The sequence below is a fragment of the Lemur catta genome, chromosome 20 (genome assembly GCF_020740605.2).
Source record: "Lemur catta isolate mLemCat1 chromosome 20, mLemCat1.pri, whole genome shotgun sequence".
Classification (NCBI taxonomy): Eukaryota; Metazoa; Chordata; class Mammalia; order Primates; family Lemuridae; genus Lemur; species Lemur catta.
This window is the reverse complement of record NC_059147.1, coordinates 11,118,709-11,139,041: the sequence shown is the minus strand read 5'-3', so window position 1 is coordinate 11,139,041 and position 20,333 is coordinate 11,118,709. Positions and strand designations below refer to the sequence as shown.

At 37.9% G+C, this 20,333-nt stretch overlaps 1 protein-coding gene and 1 pseudogene across 5 annotated transcripts in view; both read right to left on the bottom strand.

The window, feature by feature from the left end:
• LOC123625017 (putative ankyrin repeat domain-containing protein 19) overlaps positions 1–20,333 on the bottom strand; it is a 45,911-nt gene that overhangs the window by 16,878 nt on the left and 8,700 nt on the right. For all 5 annotated transcript variants that reach the window (XM_045533210.1, XM_045533209.1, XM_045533211.1 and 2 more), the window contains exons 4-8: positions 19,059–19,165; positions 17,569–17,709; positions 14,498–14,589; positions 5,364–5,400; positions 2,466–2,538 (exon numbers count right to left, since the gene is read on the bottom strand). In XM_045533210.1, coding sequence (XP_045389166.1) covers positions 2,466–2,538; positions 5,364–5,400; positions 14,498–14,589; positions 17,569–17,709; positions 19,059–19,165 — 450 coding nt within the window. The remainder of the gene's footprint in view (positions 1–2,465; positions 2,539–5,363; positions 5,401–14,497; positions 14,590–17,568; positions 17,710–19,058; positions 19,166–20,333) is intronic.
• Positions 15,878–15,978, bottom strand: LOC123625578 (annotated as a pseudogene).

Sequence of the window (20,333 nt, the reverse complement as noted above, 5' to 3'; positions counted from 1 at the left end):
TACACCTTTAAGAATAACAAGTATCAAATTGAATAAAATAATTATAATATTTACCATTACTATATGGTCTAAAACAAAGAGCACAGGTTTTGGAGCCACTCAGATGTAGATTCAAAGCTCAACTCTGCCATTTACTAACCTGCGTCTTGTCATGGGGTGAGGATTATGAGAACTGATACAGATTTCCTCAGAATGTTACTTCCTTCACTCCTACTTGGCTATTATACAAACACTATGATATCCATTAGATTATTTTCTCAACCAAAATAACCTAGAAGAAAAATGTAGCCCCGATGCTTTAGAGTATTATTGAAAAAACTATCATAAAGAAGTATAAATTAATTATGTGTTAGATTTTGAAATGTGTTTGCTTGATTTCTATTTGCATGAATGACCTCTTGTGGGGGAACAGGTGAGAGTTTAGTTTTTAGTAGTATCTTATTGAAATGGCTTGGCATTACAAACAGAATAAGTTTCTTCTATTCTGTTTGTCAAAAATCTAAATATAAATAATTGTATAAATTCAGCTCCTTCCAAGAGAAAAGCAAGAATAAACCTTGTGGGGCAATGATTGATGAATGGAAGCCACACACAGCTGCTGAAGAGAAAGCCCTAACTAAATGTGCTGACAATGGAGACAGAGATGGACTTAACAGACAATGAAGAAATGTGTTCTGGAAGGAAAAACGTAGGCTTGGGTAAATCATTGTTAAAAAGTGGGGAAGGAGGGAAAAACAAACAAAAAAAGAAAGACATGACCAGTCTATCAAGTATGAAGGAAGAAAAGGAAAATGTTCAGTGCAATAAGGTACACAGAAAAATACAGATATAGATAGAACAGAGACTTTTGTATATAACAGATCCCTAATGACACTGATTACTCTTTATCCTACAATTAATTTTTTGTAAATACTTCTGTAATAAAGAGTTTAATCTTATTACTGTAAGATAAGATGTTCAATTATTAATAGTTAAACATGGCCATCTACCAGTACCTGAATGCTGTAACATTGTAACTACAGAGAGAGAAAAACGGAAAAAGAAATGTTTCATCACCTTTCTACTTGGAAAAAGGATTGATAATCAGGACTAGAAAGAGTAATGTATGGCTTGAAAATGTGTATCTAATAGAACATGGGGTTGGGGCTAAAAAAATGTTTAAGAAATTTTAATCTAAAGTCCTAATCTAAGCTTCCAGTTGGCAGATACCAGAAAATATTCTATAGCTCTCTTTCCTACTTACATATTTCTCATTTATTTCCTTCTTATTTGGGATACATTTTCTCAACATAAGTCACCTGAACTTATACATATTAAGCATTCAAAGGGAATATAAATTTAAGCCACATTTTAGAACTGCATTAAATGATTAGATATATTATATATACTACTTGTAACATTCCAGTATATAGAAATCCATTTCTCTGTTCATTTATTCACATTAAAAAAGTATTAAAACGCTTCTTAGGTGAAAGACTTTATTCTAGGCACTCCAGGATTCTTAACCTCTAGTAGTTCATAGTAATGCAGGATCTTTAAAATGATTATTGAAATAACTAAATACAAAAATTTCTGGAATTTGAAATTTTAGAATGTAATACAAGGTCTTTGAGTGGCTATTTTTAAAAATTACAATGCAAAATGAAAGTCTTCCCATAAGGTTGTTAAGAGTCTCTGCTTCTAGAACTGGTTATTATTTGGGGCAAAACATGTATTCTTCAATTAGATGAAGAGTTGTGAATATACTTCTAATGGAATGAATTAGAAAACACACCGGAATCCATTGTAATATCGATTTTTAAAAAGAGAATTTAAATTTCTACATGACCCCAATTTTTGTTTTGTTGCTTTTAAAAGAGATGGAGTCTTGCTGCATTGCCCAGCCTGGTCTTGAAGTCCTGGGCTCAAGCAATCCTGTTGCCTCAGCTTCCCAAGTAGCTGCGACTACAGGCATGCATCACCATGCCCAGCTAAATTTCCACAATTTCTAACATTATTTTAGACTAATTACAGAACCAAGAATAGAAATAAGAGAAAAATCTCTGCTAAAAACTATATGATACCAAAATAATAAGTGTCCAGGAGAAAAGAAATCATATGCTATGTGCTATACATTTTGGGACCTAAAAGGCACCAGAGAGATTCCATAATTAGTATAATAAGCAATTGCATCCAAATATTTATGTATATATAAGTACTATAAAAGTCATGTCAGTAGGATTTAAAAATCACAGTAAAAATACTTTCCAAATAAACCTGTACCAAATTTCATATTTCCTCTATTGTGGGAAACCTTTTGCTAATATAATTTCTCTGTCACTCTGTATTTTCCAGTCTATTCTTTTTGCAGCCCCCACTCCCTCAAAGGATTTATCAACCCTTTACCACTGTTAAATTTCATGAGGAAATACTATAAAAAACTAGGTTCAGAGCAGAAAAATTAATTTCACAAGAGAACACTTTACCTTGGGCTCAGGACCAAGGGGGTCTTCATCATCTGACGAGTGCCATGACTGACAAACATCAACTTCCAGTTCACTGAAAATATTTCAGAACACAAATATACAACAAAAATGAGTGATTTCCTTCCTTCCTTCCTTCCTTCCTTCCTTCCTTCCTTCCTTCCTTCCTTCCTTCCTTCCTTCCTTCCTCCCTCCCTCCCTCCCTTCCTTCCTTCCTTCCTCCCTCCCTTCCTTCCTTCTCTGGTTCATATCCAAGTGCTCCCTCCAAACAACAAAAACAAAATCCAGGGAAAGGTCAGCTATCTGCATATTAAATGTTTCTTGGCAGAATTAAAATATGTCCTCTGTTTGAAAAAATATTTTAGTTACCTATTTCTGCCTCCACCTCTCCCAACCTAGGAAATATTCAAGGAAGACTCACTCTTAGTTTCATAACAATTAGTGGCAACCAATATACTGGCAGAGCCTCAGAATAATTTGACTACTCAAATTGTCTGTCCTGAAGGCTGAACTGAAAATCCAATTCATGGCTGCTGTAACTTTTGTGACTTGAACTGGAAACAACCAAATAACCTCATAAAAGGTAGAAAGATACACTGTCCCTTCTTTATTGTCCATCTGTAGTTCAATAACTAATCTCTGTCACTGAAATATGGCAGTCCTGTTCCTTCAGCATGGAAACCACTTAAGAAGGCTCCATTGCTTCCCTTTACCCTAAAACAGTACAGGAAGTCCTTGGAAATGTTTGAAAGCTACTAAGTCAAAGAACAAAGGCACATGCAGTTACTCAGAATACTCCTCCCAGAAAGAGTGAAACATTAAAAATTATAAAAATCCAGTTATTTTCCCTACATAGGTCCTACTATTCAGGTCCACATAAACTGGGAAGCCAGCCATTGAAAACCTTCATAGGCACCCACATGACCAAGGAGAGAGGGACTGCTGGAGAGTCCTGGTAGTTGTACCTCTCTTTCCCTAAGTACTGTCTAAGTATCTTCCTTTCTGTGGGCTCCCACTTTCAGATTCCTCTTCTGCAGGCCTCAGTGACAATCTCCAACCTTTCAATCTTAAGCCTATGAAAGTACACATTCCTGAAAGCTTGGGCTCAAATGACCAAGAGTAAGAGATCTCTATTTTCCCATTCCCAGAAAACAAGCTAAATGGTGTCTCCGTCATCTACCCGCAGCACAGGCATGTTACCAACTACCCAGTGAAGCTCCATGACTGATTTGCCAGCCAATTCTACCCCGTCCTTACCCTACATGTCCATGGGAAGGGTATCCACAAATTGGGAAAGAGGCACAGGAGAGGGGACACTTGCCCTGGGCCACAGATCTGTGTAGTTCAGCAACCTCCAGCCCCCTAGTACTTGAGGGGCTCTAAGTCACCCCTCTGTAAGTCGGGGTAGAAGTAGGTGATGCCCCACTCCTATCTGCTGTAGAAACTCTTCCCAGTGGCTAAAATTCTTTCAACATCTTTCAACAGAAGCCTTCAAGTTTGTCAGTTCCTCCCAGTAAACAAAATAACCAGCAGCCTGCTTAGGACTCCCTTGGATCCCTTATTTTAATGTGCCTTTTTAGATACCTCCCAACATCCTGTGTCCTTCATTCCCATGATATTTCTTTATCAAATTTGTCATGAACCCCAATATTCTGGTCTCTTTTCTAAAATCCTTATTCCTATCTAACACAGTGTTGTTTTTCTTCAAACTTGGCCTTCTCCTGCTCATTAGATTCTTCTCCACTGCCATTGGGTTCACCAGCAAATTCCACTCTCATCCTATTCCACTGGGTTCACTAGACCCACTATCCATTTCTATTACAAAAACACTCACCTATAGGATGATAAAGAAGGAAGAGTACTGGGCTTTGAATTAAGGACCCTCAGTTCAAATCTCATTTCTGCCACTTACTATCTCCAAATGAGTCACTTTAATCTCTCTGAGTTCGGGCTCTCCATCTGAACAATCACTTGACCAGCATGTTAAGCGCAGGTTAAAGTACTAGAGGGCACTTTGATTAGTTACTAAGATCTCTTAAAATCCTGAAATTCTGTGTTCTTTTGATTCTATTTATAGAAAAATGGGAAATGCTTACCTGGCAGAAATGGAAAAAATTATATAACAAAAGAAACATTAAAAAAAGAGATAAGGGAAAAAAAAGGCTGTAGGAAAAAAACCAACAACAACATAGAACTAGGCAGGAGTTCTAGTCTAAAGGGAAACTCAAACTGGAAAGTGAGTAAGTAGAGAAATCAATTAGAAATAGCCACTAAATAAATGCTAAACATACTTAATAAAATGATCTGTATGTAAATATCCTTCACTTATAGTAAAATAATTCCTCTCTAGGCCTTGCCTGGTCTCACTTATGTAAAAGCTTATGGCCAGAGGTATGTGAGATCTGGCCTAAAACCTTTGATGGCAAACACAAGGTACTGGGTACCACTGACATTGTCAAATATATTAGGACAAACTCTTGGACTAGTCAGGCTTCTAAGGAAAACTCTCAATGAAAGATAACAGAACTAAATTTGCCTTTCTGAATTGCTCCGATTTGGACGTGTACCTTCTTCCCAGTGCTGCACAGGTCTCTAGCGATCTATGCTGAGGGGCAAGCGAAGGGATTTGGGAGCCAGGTAGGCTGATGGTCAAATCATGAGTCAGCTACTTCTTAACTGTGGGATCACGTGCCAATTAATCAACCTCTCTGAACCACAGTTTCCTAATTAGTAGAAAGTTGGTTATCATAGCACAGATCCTTGCAAAGCTGCTAGGATGACTGTATGAGATGATGCACATAATATGGTCTCTAGCCCAGAGTAGAAAACTCAACAAATATTAGCTTTTTCTCTGTATTTGACTGGTAAACATTTAATTTTTAAAAATCTGTAAAATCTTACCTGCTAGAAGAGTCTTCAGATCTCCTATCATCATCCTCTGTTAAGGAAAAAATAAGGTACATTTTAAATCAACAATAGAAAAATGTAAACTATTAAAAACAGAAGAGGGCACAGTGGTATGTGCCTGTAATCCCAACTACTTCAGAGGCTGAGGAGGGAGGAGTACTTCAGGAGCCCAGGAGTTCAACACAGTAAGAGTCCATGTTTATAAAAAGAAAAAATGCATGCACAGTTTTGGGCATGTTTTAGACCTTATTAAAACAAAAGCGTAAGACTCCAAAACTTTGTTACAAAGTATTCCTTTAGTACCATACCTGGAGACTATAATAGAATTAATATTAATTATACTATTGATAGGCAACTAATGCATTAAGAACACTTACTTCCCCCCTTTGTATTTATCAAATGCAAGGAAGATTGGGATTTATCAAAATTTGATACCCACAAGTCAACTGCTGTGTACAATAATCAGAATAATCATATTCCTCACTGAACCCTACAGACTGACAGAAAGGGTATCATCAGCAGAATCGGTATCATGAGCGAACAGTGTCAAAGAGCGTGATTTCTGGACCAATGGACCGGGAGCAGTCAGAACACAGTATACAGCAGTCCCCCCAACCACTATATGTGTGGAAAAAAGCACACACAATGTGTTTTTCCTCTGCTCTCACACCACAAGAACAATCAACACAAATGACTTCCATGACCAAATGTGTGGGGTTTTCCCTACCAATAAGCAAGCAATCAGCTCTGCTGCAGACACCATCTGGCTTCCCTCTAATTCAATTCTGACACCACCTACCTGGAGATAGCATCAGAACCCACAGGCTGAGGGCTCAGTCCCCAAGGCTCCTCACCCACAGCAGTGGCAAATCTCGGCCTCCAGAACTTCTCACTGACTGGCTTTAAGTTGGGGTTCCCATGACCCCCTGTTTGGGTTCAATTAATTTGCAAGAACAGTTCACAGAACTCAGGGAATCATTTACTTACATTCACCAGCTTATCAGAAAGGATATAACAAAGGGTACAGATGAAGAGATGCACAGGGTGAGGTATAGATAGGGAAGCCGTGTGGATCTTCCATGCCCTCCCAGGATCCACCACCCTCCAGGAACCTCCAAGTGTTCAGTCATCTGCAAGCTCTCCGAACCCAGTCCTACACTTTTATGAAACCTTCCCTACATAGGCATGACTGATTGTTTCACTGGCCTTTGGTGATCAATATCACCCTCAGCCTCTCTCCCCTCCCAGGAGTTTGTGGGGTAGACCTGGGAATCCCAACTCTCTAATCCAGCCTTGGTCTTTCTGGTGACCAGCCCCCAACCTAAAGCTACCTAGGGGCTGCCAGCCAGCAGTCTGTCATTAGCATACAAAAAGACATCACTTTGGAGATTCTAAGGATTTTAGAAGTCATATGCCAGGAAACAGGGTTGAAGATCAAACATATGTTTCACAATATTACATCCATGGTTTTGAGTTCTGCAATTTCAGTTACCCATCATCAACCATGGTCCAAAGTATTAATTAGAAAATCCAGAAATAAGCAATTCATGAGTTTTAAATTGTGTGCCAGTCTGAGGAGCATGATGCAATCTGGAGCCATCCCGATCCACTGTGCCCAGGACATGAATCATCTTTGTCCTGTGTGTCCACCCTGGATATGCTATCCACCTGCAGCCATCGACACCGTCTGTCCCTTACATCCAACTGTCAACATCACCATGGCTCCATGATCCAGGATCACCTGAGACGATGCTCTTTCTTCTGACATCCAGTCAGAAGGTCAACAGTTGCCTAACACTACATCACAACACCCCTGACATTCACTTCACTTCCTCTCATCACACAGGCACTGTGTCACCTCACATCACCACAAGAACGGTGAGTGCAGTACAGGAAGATATTTTGAGGGACCACTTTCACATAACTTTTATTACAGTACATTATTATAATTGTTCTATTTCATTACCATTAATAGTTGTTAATCACACACTGTAACTAATTTATAAATTAAACTTTATCATAGATATGTATGTATAGAAAAAACATTGTATAGATAGGGCTCAGTACTATCAGTAGTTCCAGGCATTCACCAGGGTGGGTCTTGGAATGTGTCCCCCATAGATAAGGGGGGACCACTGTACTTAGTTTGCTGTGACACAACACAGCTTCTCCAGCTCTGTTCAGTGTAGGATAAAACATGCTATTACAAGGAAGCTAAGCTTGTGGGCACTGTGCTGTGTCTGCATGGCAAGACGCAGGAAACAGGCAAGGGACAAGAACCCTTGCAAAGACTTCCTGGCTGCCAGCAGAGGAGACCTCAACAGACATCAATATACTTCCTCTTGCTATCCTCTTCTGGAGAACATGGTGGTAAGTGTACTTAGTTCTAGCGATTTTCTCTGCCCTATGCATGGTGCAAACAAGGCTCAAATTCACCTACCATTTATTAATACCTCCACAGAACCATGGGAATGATCACTCCTTTAAGGGCTTATCCCTACCTCATATTCAGAGAAGCTTAAGAAGAAATCCTGGGGAGGCATGGCGAGTTCCCAGGGAGTGCTAGCTGATATGAAAAAATATATATCAATAAAACTCTCAATTTACTCAAGTTCCAAGAATGTGCCAACAGTTTTTCCTCTCCCTAGTGGGAGGAAAAAAATTCTCTTCATTTTATGTAGAGGAAAACATGTGACCCTCATGGCATTCCTTATGACAGACAATCCAGTTGTAGGTGAACCATGCTGTAATAATACAGACTGTTGTCAAACTCATCCCTCAGAGGAAGAGGATCAGTGAGGAACATATTTATTCACCTATAGTATTCACCATCTGGTCTTATTTCCAATGGCAAAGTCAGTATAAAACACTTTGTAATCCCAATTTGATGAAGTACAACATCTTGAGATTGTCCCCTTCCATTACTACGGTCCATCTGGACCCACCTCATACAGCAGGTATGTGCTGTGTAGAACTGCATGACATCATTTTTCTCAGCCTTCCCCATTACATGGCAAATGTCTATAGAAATCATGCTTTTTCAGCATGTAAAGCATATGTCATCAGATCCTACACCGATGAACAAGAAAAAAAGGAAGACAAAAGCAAGGACAAAGAATATCTTAAATGGTTATATGGAATTACTTGGATCTTTAATTTTTTAAATATTCAAAAAGATACCCACTGTATTCACTGTATTATGCCATCTATATGTAGCTATTCTGGAAAAAGTGGAAGTATGGATACAGCAAAAACATCAGTGGTTGCCAGGGGTAAGTGGGGAGGGAGAGAGGCATGAAAAGGTAGGTAGAGAGGATTTCTTAGGGCAATGAAACTCTTCTGTATATGATACCACAACAGTAGATACATGTCATTATACATTTGTCCAACCCCACAGAATGCACAACATTACGAGTGAACCCTAATGTAAACTATGGACTTTGGGTGACAATGATGTGTCGATGTAGGTTCACCAATAGTAACAAACGTACCGCTCTGGTGGGAGATCTCATGACAGGAAAGGCTATGCCTGTGGGGGAGGCATCACGTGTATGGGAATCTCTGTACCTTACTCTCAAGTTTACCATGAACTTAAAACTGCATTAGAAAATAACGTTATTAAGTTTTTTAAAAAAGAGATTCACTGAGCTTGTTATTACCATATGTTATAACAAGAGACAGCTTGAACACTGGAGATAATTAAAGATCAAAGTAACAGAGTATGGACATTATCTCTCAAATTGAAGTATATACAACACATAAAGCAAATAATTTTAATTGCACACTTAGGCAAGAAGGTAATAGGTAAAATGACTCTGTTATCTTATTTTGCAATTATAAACAAGAAACAGGAATTTAACACAATATGAATCTAAACTGGAGCATCCCAATAAATTAAAATAAGACATTTTGACTCTAATTTCAAATCACAAATCATTATGCTTATTTCATCCAACAATTTTACTGAAAGGTTTATCAAAAAGGACAGATTACAATTACCTAACATTGCCATAGTATCTTATATACAAATACCTGTTAAATATTCACCAAAAGTCAAAAAAAGTAACCAGCATTGCAACTTATTATGGATAATGCAACTGAAACCAGTCCCATGTTATATCATTATATTTATTATTTGCTATTAATATAAAACTTTAAGGCAACACCAAAATGGAAGTCAGGGCTACAACTGCTGTGCAGAAAAGACTTCATCAAGCAGGCAGGAGAATGCTATCCTTAGAAAGACCTGCTTGCAAGGCTGACCCTCAGCTGGCATTAGGGCACTTGGATTTGGGAGGGTTCCTACCATTCCCTAAGTGGTAAGAGTGGCTCAGGGTGCCTAAACTGTTTGGACAACCAACGTGGTATACTCTGAATAGCTGCTTTCCTTTTGGGAGTCTGGAGTTTTGGTGCATGCAGGGGAGAGGATGTCTACATGACTAGCCTCCACAGAAAACGTGGCCACTGAGTCTCTAATGAGATTCTGGTACTCGTAGACAACACTGCACATGTGTTGTCAAAATTTGATGTCAAGTGTATTGGGCACATCCTGGTAACTCTATATGGAGAGGACTCTTGGAAATTTGTGCCTGGTTTCATCCAGATTTCACCACAGACACCATTTTTCTTTGCCAATCTTGCTTTGTGTCCTTTCACTATAATAAACCGAAGCCCTGAGTATGACTATTTGCTGAGTCCTGCCAGTCCTTGTAGTGAATCACCAAATCTGGGGATGGTCTTGGGAAGCCCAGACACAACCGCATTATATGAAATTTTTATTGTTTAAAGTGGATGTGTTATATGTGACTACAATCAAAAGGTGATTTCACAGTATTAATACCTTTCCCTAGTATGTTTTTCTTGATATTTGCCTTGGAGATATCTGTATTTCTATATCCATTTGAACAAAAACATAAAAGGGGTAGATGAAACAATGATGTCAGAAAATAATGTACAACAAGCAAAAATCCTATTTTATCCAAAATAAACAATAGAGAATTTTGATGACCGAGAATATCTTCTGTAGTATGAAAGTTTCTAGAAACAAAGTGAAAAAAGTCACAGTCAATTTTTAGCAACTCAGCAGGGTTTATTTCCTTTTTATAATAATTGTGCATCAGGCTGGGCCTGTAGTCTCAGCTACTTGGGAGGCTGAGGCAGAAGGATCGTTTGAGCCCAGGAGTTTGGGGTCGGTGTGAGCTAGCCTGATGCCACGGAACTCTAGCTCAGGCAACAGAGCAAGACTCTGTTTCAAAAAAAAAAAGTTTGATCCACTTACTTTTTAGTAATCTTACTTGTCAAAATTGATACTCTCTCCTTGAAATTCTCACTGTTTAAAAAATTTTTACATCACTTCCTCTGATTCCTTTCCCACTTTTCTCTAGCCATTGCTCAGTCTTCTTTACTACCTCCTTTTCCTCTGGAGAATGTGGATATTCCCAGGTTTTTGTCATTGGCCACCTTCTCCTTCTAAATCTTTCCCATCATGGACAAGCTCATTCAGATCTATGACTGTGCCTAATTATTATAACAATATTATTCCAAGTCTGCATCTTCAACCTCAGAGTTCTACCTCCAGCTAGAAATGCCTACTATCCAATTGCCTCCTGAAAATACCTACATGAATAGTCCATTAAACTCAACAAATATAGAGAAAGGGTAGTCTTCCTTGTTGACCTGCTGCTCTTCTCTATTCACCTGACAATTTCCTACTCCCCTTCCTCCTGTCCAGTTTAAACGTTAGTGCATGACCTGGAAACTTAAGAATCCTTTGAGATTCCTCTCTGCTCCCTAACTTTTTGCATTCAATAATCGCTAAATCATATTAACTATACCTCTTTTCTGCCTCTGCTTTGTATTTCTACTGCCACTGGAAAAATAAATTTAAATACATGTTCTGCTATATTTCCTAGTTTATACTTATTTTATGTTTATATTTTCTAAACATGGGCCCTTAACTGATGGTTTTCACAGGGAAAAGAAATGCACCAACTATTATGCTTATTTCTTAAATTAAAAAGAACATTAAGTAAAACTAATGAAAAATGTGTAGAATGCCAAGAAAAAGACCTACATTAAAAAAAATGAATAAACAGAGATTCCTAACTTTATTTCACCACAGATGGATAGTTGAAAACCTCATAATAGATTGATGCTAGTCTCAGGACTGGTGGACAAGGAAATTATGGCTTTGACTACTACAAAAACTTCCTTTGTCTCTCAGTCTCTTTATGGGGTTACTTTGCATTTATCCCCTACAGGCCATTGACCAAAAGCAGCCTGCCACATGGTTTGGTGAACACAGTGCTACTGAAGCACAGTCATGCGTATTCCCTCGCATCTTATCTATGACTGCTGTCACACTACAGTGGCAGGGTGGAGTAGATATGACAAGACACCACATGGCCTGAAATGTTTACTATCTGGCCCTTTACAGAAAAACCTTGCCCATCCCTGCTTTAGACCATAACCAGAATGCCCTCATACTCAAATCTAATCTTCTCACTCCCCTACTCAAAGTTCTCCAATGAATCTCTGCAGTAAACGTTGCTGGCTCCCTAACCAATAGCTATTCCTTCTTTCTTGCTAGAGAAACACAATTCTACTTGGACATTTATCATCTCAGTACCCCTCCCCAGCTCCAAAAAGAGAAATGATTATTCTAAGCTAATCACACGAATTACATCCACTTTCCCACGCCTCATTTAGAAATGAGCATGTGGTATAACTCAGCCAGTCAAACATTCAGGAAGTCTACTGCAAGCTTCTGAGTTTTCTCCCTATTTACAAGAAACATATGAAGAAAAGCAGCCCTTCCAGCCTTTAGATATTGTCTTGTGAGAACATGACGATAGCAGCTGTTGCTAATTAGCCGACCATGAAAGGAGACATAAACAAAACATTGCTAGCAACACAGCTGGAAGTGGGACAACAAGAGGGATTTGGTGCTATCACTGAAACATCCAAACAACTCTGGTGCCTATTGTCAGCCAACTTTCCTTAGGTCAGCTATTATTTGCAGCTGAAAGGATTCTACCTGAGAAATATCCCATGGCCTACAGGATAAGATCTGCTCATTTCTATAGTATTAACAAGTCTTCCCTAAGCTTGCCTTCCCTAGGTAGTCACCTCATTCCCAACCACTCCCATGTCACACTTTTTGCACTAGCAAAATTGAACTGCTTGCAAACCCTGCAAAGTTCACTCATGTCTCTTACCCTTTGCACATGCTGTTCTTTCTGCCAATCATGTAGTCTTGCCAGATGTTCCTTCTGCCTATTTCCATGGCAAATCTCCCCTCACTCTGTATGTTTACTTTAAATCCTATCCACTTTTTCAAAGCTTTCAATCCTCACCATGAAATGAAAGTGTCGGGCACATGTTGAACATAATAAATTACAATTACACAGTAAGTGATAACTGTAAGCTCCCAGAGGGCATCTGGTACCCAGTGAGCACTAAGTAAAGCACAAATAATAAAAAATGGCAACAATGATGACATGCTCCTGACTGTATTTTTTAAATGTGTGTATTCTGCAACATTAGAAAAATGCTTAGTACCTAAAAGACACTTTATAGTTATTTGTTAAATGGACAAATGAATAAAGAAAGAAAGATGTCCTCTTTGAAAATTCTGTTGAAAAAAGACAGAAATTACATAGGGGCAGCTCTATTCTATTAGGAACACCTTAAAGACCAAAACCATGTCCCTGCCACTTACAAAGACAAACTTATAGTTCTTTCATAAGTATATAAGAAATCAAAGGTGTCCTCCTACAGTTCAGATTGTATAATGCATTAGGTGTCACACCTAGGTAGCATGGTAGCAATCTTGTTATGGTGAAACGTTTTTGTACTATGGTTACAATTTGTTGAGCCTAGAGTTGGGCTATTGGAATATTTATTGTGATAATCTTTTTGCTAATGATAACAGATTATCGTCTTCTAACAAAATTACTGTCATCGTGACAATCATGCAGCAGATAGAAGAACACATCTTGTTCTAACGAAATCTATCTCATTCGGTTTCCACTTAGGGGGAAATGAAGTCAATAATGCTGAGACCTTGTTGGTATGAGAATATGTAAACATAACCTGTGCTTCTTTCAGACTTCTGTACGCAGGAGGCATCTTTCAAAATCAATCTCCTAGTGGTATTTGGTGCACACTGGCTAAGTCTTGCATTTCTTATGGCCATTTGTGTATGGTACCAGAAAAGTATTTTTGAGTTCCCAGTTTTAAAGACAGTTACATTTTTCATGACACAGATCACTATGTAATTTAGCTGACCCTTGAACACTACTGGATGTGAACTGCAGGGACCCACTCATACACAGATTTTCTCCTGCCTCTGCCACCCACAGATGACAAGAACAACCTTTCCTCTGCTTCCTCCTCCTCCTCAGCCTACTCAACGTGAAGATGACAAGGATGAAGACCTTTATGATGATCCACTTCCACTTAATAAATAGTAAATATAGGTTTCCTTATGATTTTCTTAGTAAGTTTCTTTTCTCTAGCTGACTTTATTGTAAGAATATAGTATATAATGCATGTAACATACAAAATATGTGTTAATCGACTGCTTATGTTACCAGTAAGACTTCCGGTCAATAGTACCCTATTAGCAGTTAAGTTTGGGGGGAGTCAAAAGTTATATGCTGACTTTCAACTATACTGGGGATTGGTACTAACCCCTAGGTTGTTCAAGGGTCAACTCTAATTAAATTCATATACGAAATAGAAACCATTTATTATAAAAATTAAGTAGAAGATCCATTTTTATAACAAGTCCCATTTAGTATAATGTGATTACAGAGGAAACATGCAACATACTAACTTAAAATTCTTTTTTCTTATTTATACAAAAATATTATATAGGGTTTTAGGGACCATAATTAAACTAATTTTTTTCAGATAACTGGATTTATAAACTACTTACAAATAACTTCTTCAATAATTCTGAATTCTAAACCAAAGAAGTTAATTTAAAGAAAGAAATTGTAATAAAAAATATGTGATTTACACATTGTTTTTTTAACCTGCATTTTTGGGATCAAAACTTCCTTAATCTTATTTTTTTACCTAGGGTAGGAGCACTGAGACAAATTCACTATCAGAATTCTTACCTGGCTTGCTCTTTTGAGAAGGATGCTTAGAAGAATTTTGGCTGCTCTCATTGCCACTTCCTGCTTCCTCTATTAGAATGTGTTTGTAAAGGCTATGTATACAAGACATAATAAATAAAATTACTATTTGAATACCGATATGAAAAACAGTTACCAAATACATTAAATTCTTAGCATATTTCAGACAATATCAGAGCTAAGATCAGAACTTTAATTATGCCATACACTTCAAATTTGTATGCTCTACAAACTTATAAGCTTCTAACTAAAGAAGGAAAAAAAGTAAGTTCAAGTAGTGACGAATTCAGACCAGTATAGCTCAGTAAATTAAATAGGGTTAGCTTGATATAATGCAAAGTGTCCTAGCTCTATAAGCAATAGCTATTTGTTCTTGGACAAGCTGCTTTTCGTAGCCTCACTGTCTTCTTCTAAAAAAATAAGGATTATACTGCCTTATTTCATTAGGTTGTTTTGAACATTTAACAAGATAACATTTTTAAAGTGCTCAGAGAAAGCAATGGAATAATTTGTTTTTGAACTTAATTGCTGACACTATTTTGGAATCCCAAATAAAACCCAATGTGCATTTCTTCATAGGTTCTAATAGCCACATGCTGCAGTTTTCAGAAAATGTTATTAAGTCCTAATCGTAGATGGTAGTTGTTCTATTCTTTGTGGCTTGTAATTGAGGGTATCTCAGCTATTATATAATTTGCAACAAAATTTATTTAAGAATAGATTTATCAGTAAATTAGATAACATAATTTTGTTGTTGTTGTCTCTGTTGTTGTTGAGCTGGGGTCTCACTCTGTCACCCACTGTGGAATGCAGTGATATGGTCAGAGTTCACTGCAGCCTCAAACTCCTGGGCTCAAGGAATCCTCCCTCCTCAGCCTCAGGAGTAGCTGAGATTACAGGTGGGAGGCACCGACCTGGTGAGTTAGATAACATAAGTGTCCCCTCTTACTAAGCTCAGCAATTGCACCAAGGGCAGAAACAAATAAATGTCAAGATTTGGCTTGGACTATTACTATTCCTTCTCTACCTAACCAAACTCTGAACCACCAGATCTTTGTTAGAATGATGCTTCATCTGCATGTTTATCTCCAACTGACATGGAAGACAAAACCTTAGTTTTCTTTTTTTCCATGTTCCATGAAGGAGATGCAAATTGACATTTTGCCATTTCCGAGATACATACTGACAAAATATTTGCACATAACATCTCACAGGTTACTCATCTCTGTTCTCATCTCACAGGTATTTTACACAGATATTTTCATAGTGAAAATCCTAATTTCAATATTGAGGGCCACCCACTTTGCTTTGACTCACACAGTATCCTTGGAGCTAGTCAGCAAGTAGTCAAATGACCTTCCACAAAATATGGGATACTTCACAAATGAGAGTGTCATCCTTGGGTGGGGGCCATGCTCATCTTCTCGGTATTCTCCTAATTTTGGTATATGTGTTGCCCACACAAGCCCTACTCTTCTACATGGATGCTGATGAGTCATAGATGGGGCTTAGCCATGCTTGTTCCAACTCACCTCCTTTAGATTCAGAGAGTTCTTCTGAAGGGCTTCCTTGTCAGGTAGAATTTTAAAATATTTTAAAAACTTGAGGTAGAGATACACGTAGCTCGGGAGATTTTCATGATTATGGAAACCAATCACTTCAGGGGCCAACCAGAAGTTGGTGACCACTACTCTGGGGAAGGAGGATACGGGACTTTCCACTACCTAAGAAAAGCTGCCACACAAGACAGAAAGGGGCCTTGGGGTACAAATCTGGTAACAAAGGAGAAAGGAAGCTTCGATCTCTTCCTGCAACGTTACCTGAACAGAACAATCACATATACTATTTGCTAAGGAAAAGCCATAAAAGAACCTCAAAGAATAACTGACAGAAGGACTAGGCTAACACAGGGACTCCAAATAAGGTTTTGAATATGGGGGGAAGGGTCAATTTGCTCACTATGTGTGTGGCTAAAGCTAGGAGGCCGAGCTACCAGAGCACAATGCTGCTGCTTTGGGAGCAATGTCTGAGCATATAAAAATATGCATGTGAACTAAAATATGTTGTAATTTTGAAGTCTAAGGATGCACTGCCATGAAGACTGAGGGATGTGAATCAGTCAGGGCATCCTGGTAGCAAAGGTCAATCACATCAGATTGGCTGGGCGAGGTGGCTTACGCCTGTAATCCTAGCACACTGGGAAGCTGAGGTGGGAGGATCGTTTGAGCTCAGGAGTTTAAGACCAAGAGTCTCGAGCAAGAGCAAGACCCGGTCTCTACTAAAAATAGAAAGGAATTATATGGACAACTAAAAATATATATAGAAAAATTAGTCAGGCATGGTGGCACATGCCTGTAGTCCCAGCTACTTGGGAGGTTGAGGCAGGAGGATTTGTCTGAGCCCAGGAGTTTGAGGTTGCTGTGAGCTAGGCTGATGTCACGGGACTCTAGCCTGGACAACAGAGTGAGACTCTGTCTCAAAAAAAAAAAAAATCACATCACATTGTAGGACCAGTTTCAATGGCAACAATACAGCAACAGAATCAACGGAAATAAGAGAATGATTAGAATGTCTTTATTCCTCCTCCTTCTTACTTGTAAAAGAAGATTATCTCCCTTGGACTTAGGGAACCCCTTAGGTTCTTGAAAAATTCAAGGAGGGGATAGATAGGAGATAGCCCCCAGGGGACAGTACAAAGATTTTCTGCTAAACTGGACATTCCAAGACCCAACTAATTAGAAAAACCAAAGATGTGACACTATTTTTATCCCACGCAGAGGGGTTATACTTGGAATGAGATGTACAACGTTGGGATCCCTAAGGGTAAACGTCTTAAAAGTCCTGAGATAAAGAACTCTGTGCCCCTTGCTACTTCTAACTAGTCTAGCCCTTTGGCTTGATTTCTGGCTGATGAAGTGGATTAACTCACTGCCATTCTAAAACTACCTGAACCAAACTATGAAATCTCACCTGATGTGTAAGATGCTATAGTTATAATAATTATTTTAAACCTCAGTACAGTGTTAAATTTTCCTTTTAAAGTAAACACTTACATTTTAAAATCATTGGAAGCAGCATAATCTTCTGCAGTCCATCCTCTCGTGTCTTTAAGAGAGACATCAATGCCACCGTGAAGCAGAAGAAGATTGGCTATATCTAATGATTTCCCACGTAAGGCAAGCATGAAGGCAGTTCTAAAATAACAGACAGATAATTTCACCCTGAGGAACTTTGGTGAAGTTATTTAAACAGCTAATTTTATAAACTTTATCAATGTTGTATCTTCCCTGTCAGTGTAGAGTTCACCATTTATATGTACTAATAGACATAAGCATCTTGAGTGCTTTGTAAATTTCCACCAAGGCTAAAAGGAAGGAACAGAAAGGAAGCCTCTTGCCCCACTGAGGTATTACATAGTAAAGTTGCTAACTTAAACTCCTTTTATGAGCAAGAAACTATGCTGATGTCAATTATCAAAAGTAGGCAAAGATTTCAGGGAAGATTTCACCATGACTTCCCTAGTCTGATGTCATAGATTGTAATTCAGTCAGCTATTGTAATTCAGGCTCAGACAAATAAGAGCTCTCTGTAGGCTTAAAACACCAATAATACTAACGGTATTAGTAGTAGTCCTAGTAATTTCAGTTCATGATGCTTACAAGCATGTGCTAGGCACTGAATTAAATGTTCTCTGTATATAATCTTATTTGCACACAACCACTCTTGGAGGATATATTATTATCTTCCTTTTCATATCAGAAAAATATGTTCAGTGTTAAGTAGTAGTCCCAGGGTCACACACCTAGCAAGTGGCAAAACTAGGGATTAAACCTAGTCTTATGAACGTCAAGCCTATCTCTTTTCTCTTCATTACCCACCCATGGCTTGTCTTCATTAAAGGAAAAGTTTATCCAATTTAAGCTATCTTTTTTTTTCCCTTGGCCCAAATAAATTAAAAAGAAAAACATCAAAATACACTAGAAATGAAAAAGGAAAGAAACTGATGAACTCACAGGAGCTGGTAATAGCAATTAAGAGTCAGTTAAGGATCACCTAACATCAATATTCGAAGGAAGCAACTTACAGAAAAGAGTCATCGAAAAGACTAAATGACCTGTAACTCCTATGGAGTTCTGACATAGCATTTTTAAAAGAAAAGTATATAAGGGGAGGTTAGAAAAACACTAGAAGAGAATTAAGAAGTTCAATGTTGAGGCATAAACTGAAAGTTAAAGTCATGTCATTAAAAAATAAAATGAATACAAAACCCCCTTAGCTAATAATATAAGATCATAGGACCAAAACCATCAGATTACAAATAACACACATCAGTCAATACAATAAGAGAAGATGCATCCGACTATATACTGTCCTTTATCTTGCCTAGTCCAAATATAATTGCTTTTCTACTTCATGACTTGCGTTGATATTTTGTACTATATCCCAATGATTACAAGTTAATCTTATTAATTTAATATTTCTGATGTGTGATTACCACTCCAGAATATCACTCAGGTTAAAAAAAAAAAAAGAACTACTGTACCTTTTCCAATTATCAACTGCATTTACATTTGGATTTTTCTTTAGTAAAAACTCCACCATCGCTGGGCTTTTCTTATTCACAGCAAGTAAAAGTGGCGTCATGTCAGTCTGTGAAGCACCAAAAAAACTGATAATTCACAAAATTATATTATTTCTCAACTGAACTCAAAACCGTATAGAAGACCCTATCAACCTACACATATAATGTAGAAAGTAAATAAAAAGTAGTCCCTTCCTGCTCACCCCTCTGTGCTTTCCCATACGCTGCTCCTGCCCTTGCCAACTCCCACCTTCTATCTCACCACATTAACTCCTGGCATCTCCACAACTCGCTTCAAACAGTTACCAGTTCCAACAATCTCTGCCTCTCTCACTCCCCATTTAGCATGGTGGATTGCAATTAGTTTATGCTTTCCCATCTAAACCAAGAGCTTCTTGAGGGCAGGGACTGTATCTTTTCTCTATATTGCCAAACCCCAGTACACAGTAGTAAATCCTTTAAGTATTTTTATTAAATTGATAATCTAAATTATTATCTCTAGAGAAGTGTTTCTTAAACTATTAATATATTCCAAAGAATATTTACTAGACCTTAAAGACTGTCTTCCAACAGAAATATTCCATGATCTGTTTGGGAAAATATTATAAAATTGTGCATTCTATGTCCAGTATTCAAGAAATCTCTTCGACTTTGCCTAATCCCTATTTGACAAAACTTTTGTGGCAGATATTAACATTTGAGTTATGAGAATTTCAGGGATACAGTTATGAGAGCTTTCCAATAAAGGTGGAGGTCTCCTCCAAGTGACACAAACTTGCTTGATTCTCTTCTATCAATGGTGTCAGTATCCCAGATGCCAATGTCAGGCACTCCTGCTCCAAATGGGTCACTAAGGAAATGGGCTCTGAGTTAAAAGACATAGGCTACAAGTTAAATTTTGTTGCTTATTATGAAATCCTCCATGGGGTTTCTCCTATTACAAGTGACCGATGTTTATCTTAGCTGTTAGAAAGCTCTGCATGAAATTTAATTCTCAATAATAATGATAATCCCAGACCCTACTGCATACCTACTTTTTAAAAAATCCATTGTTCTGGTTTCCACTCTAATTGCTACCTAAAATTATTTTTTATTTTAGGCAAAATAGAAATCAGAAATATAAATACAATGGCTTATCAATAAAAGTTCTAACACTGATCTAAAAGGAGTATTTTTACCATGATGAATTCTACTAAAGGCATGAAACTATCAGAATTCTAGAAGGAAATGTTGGAA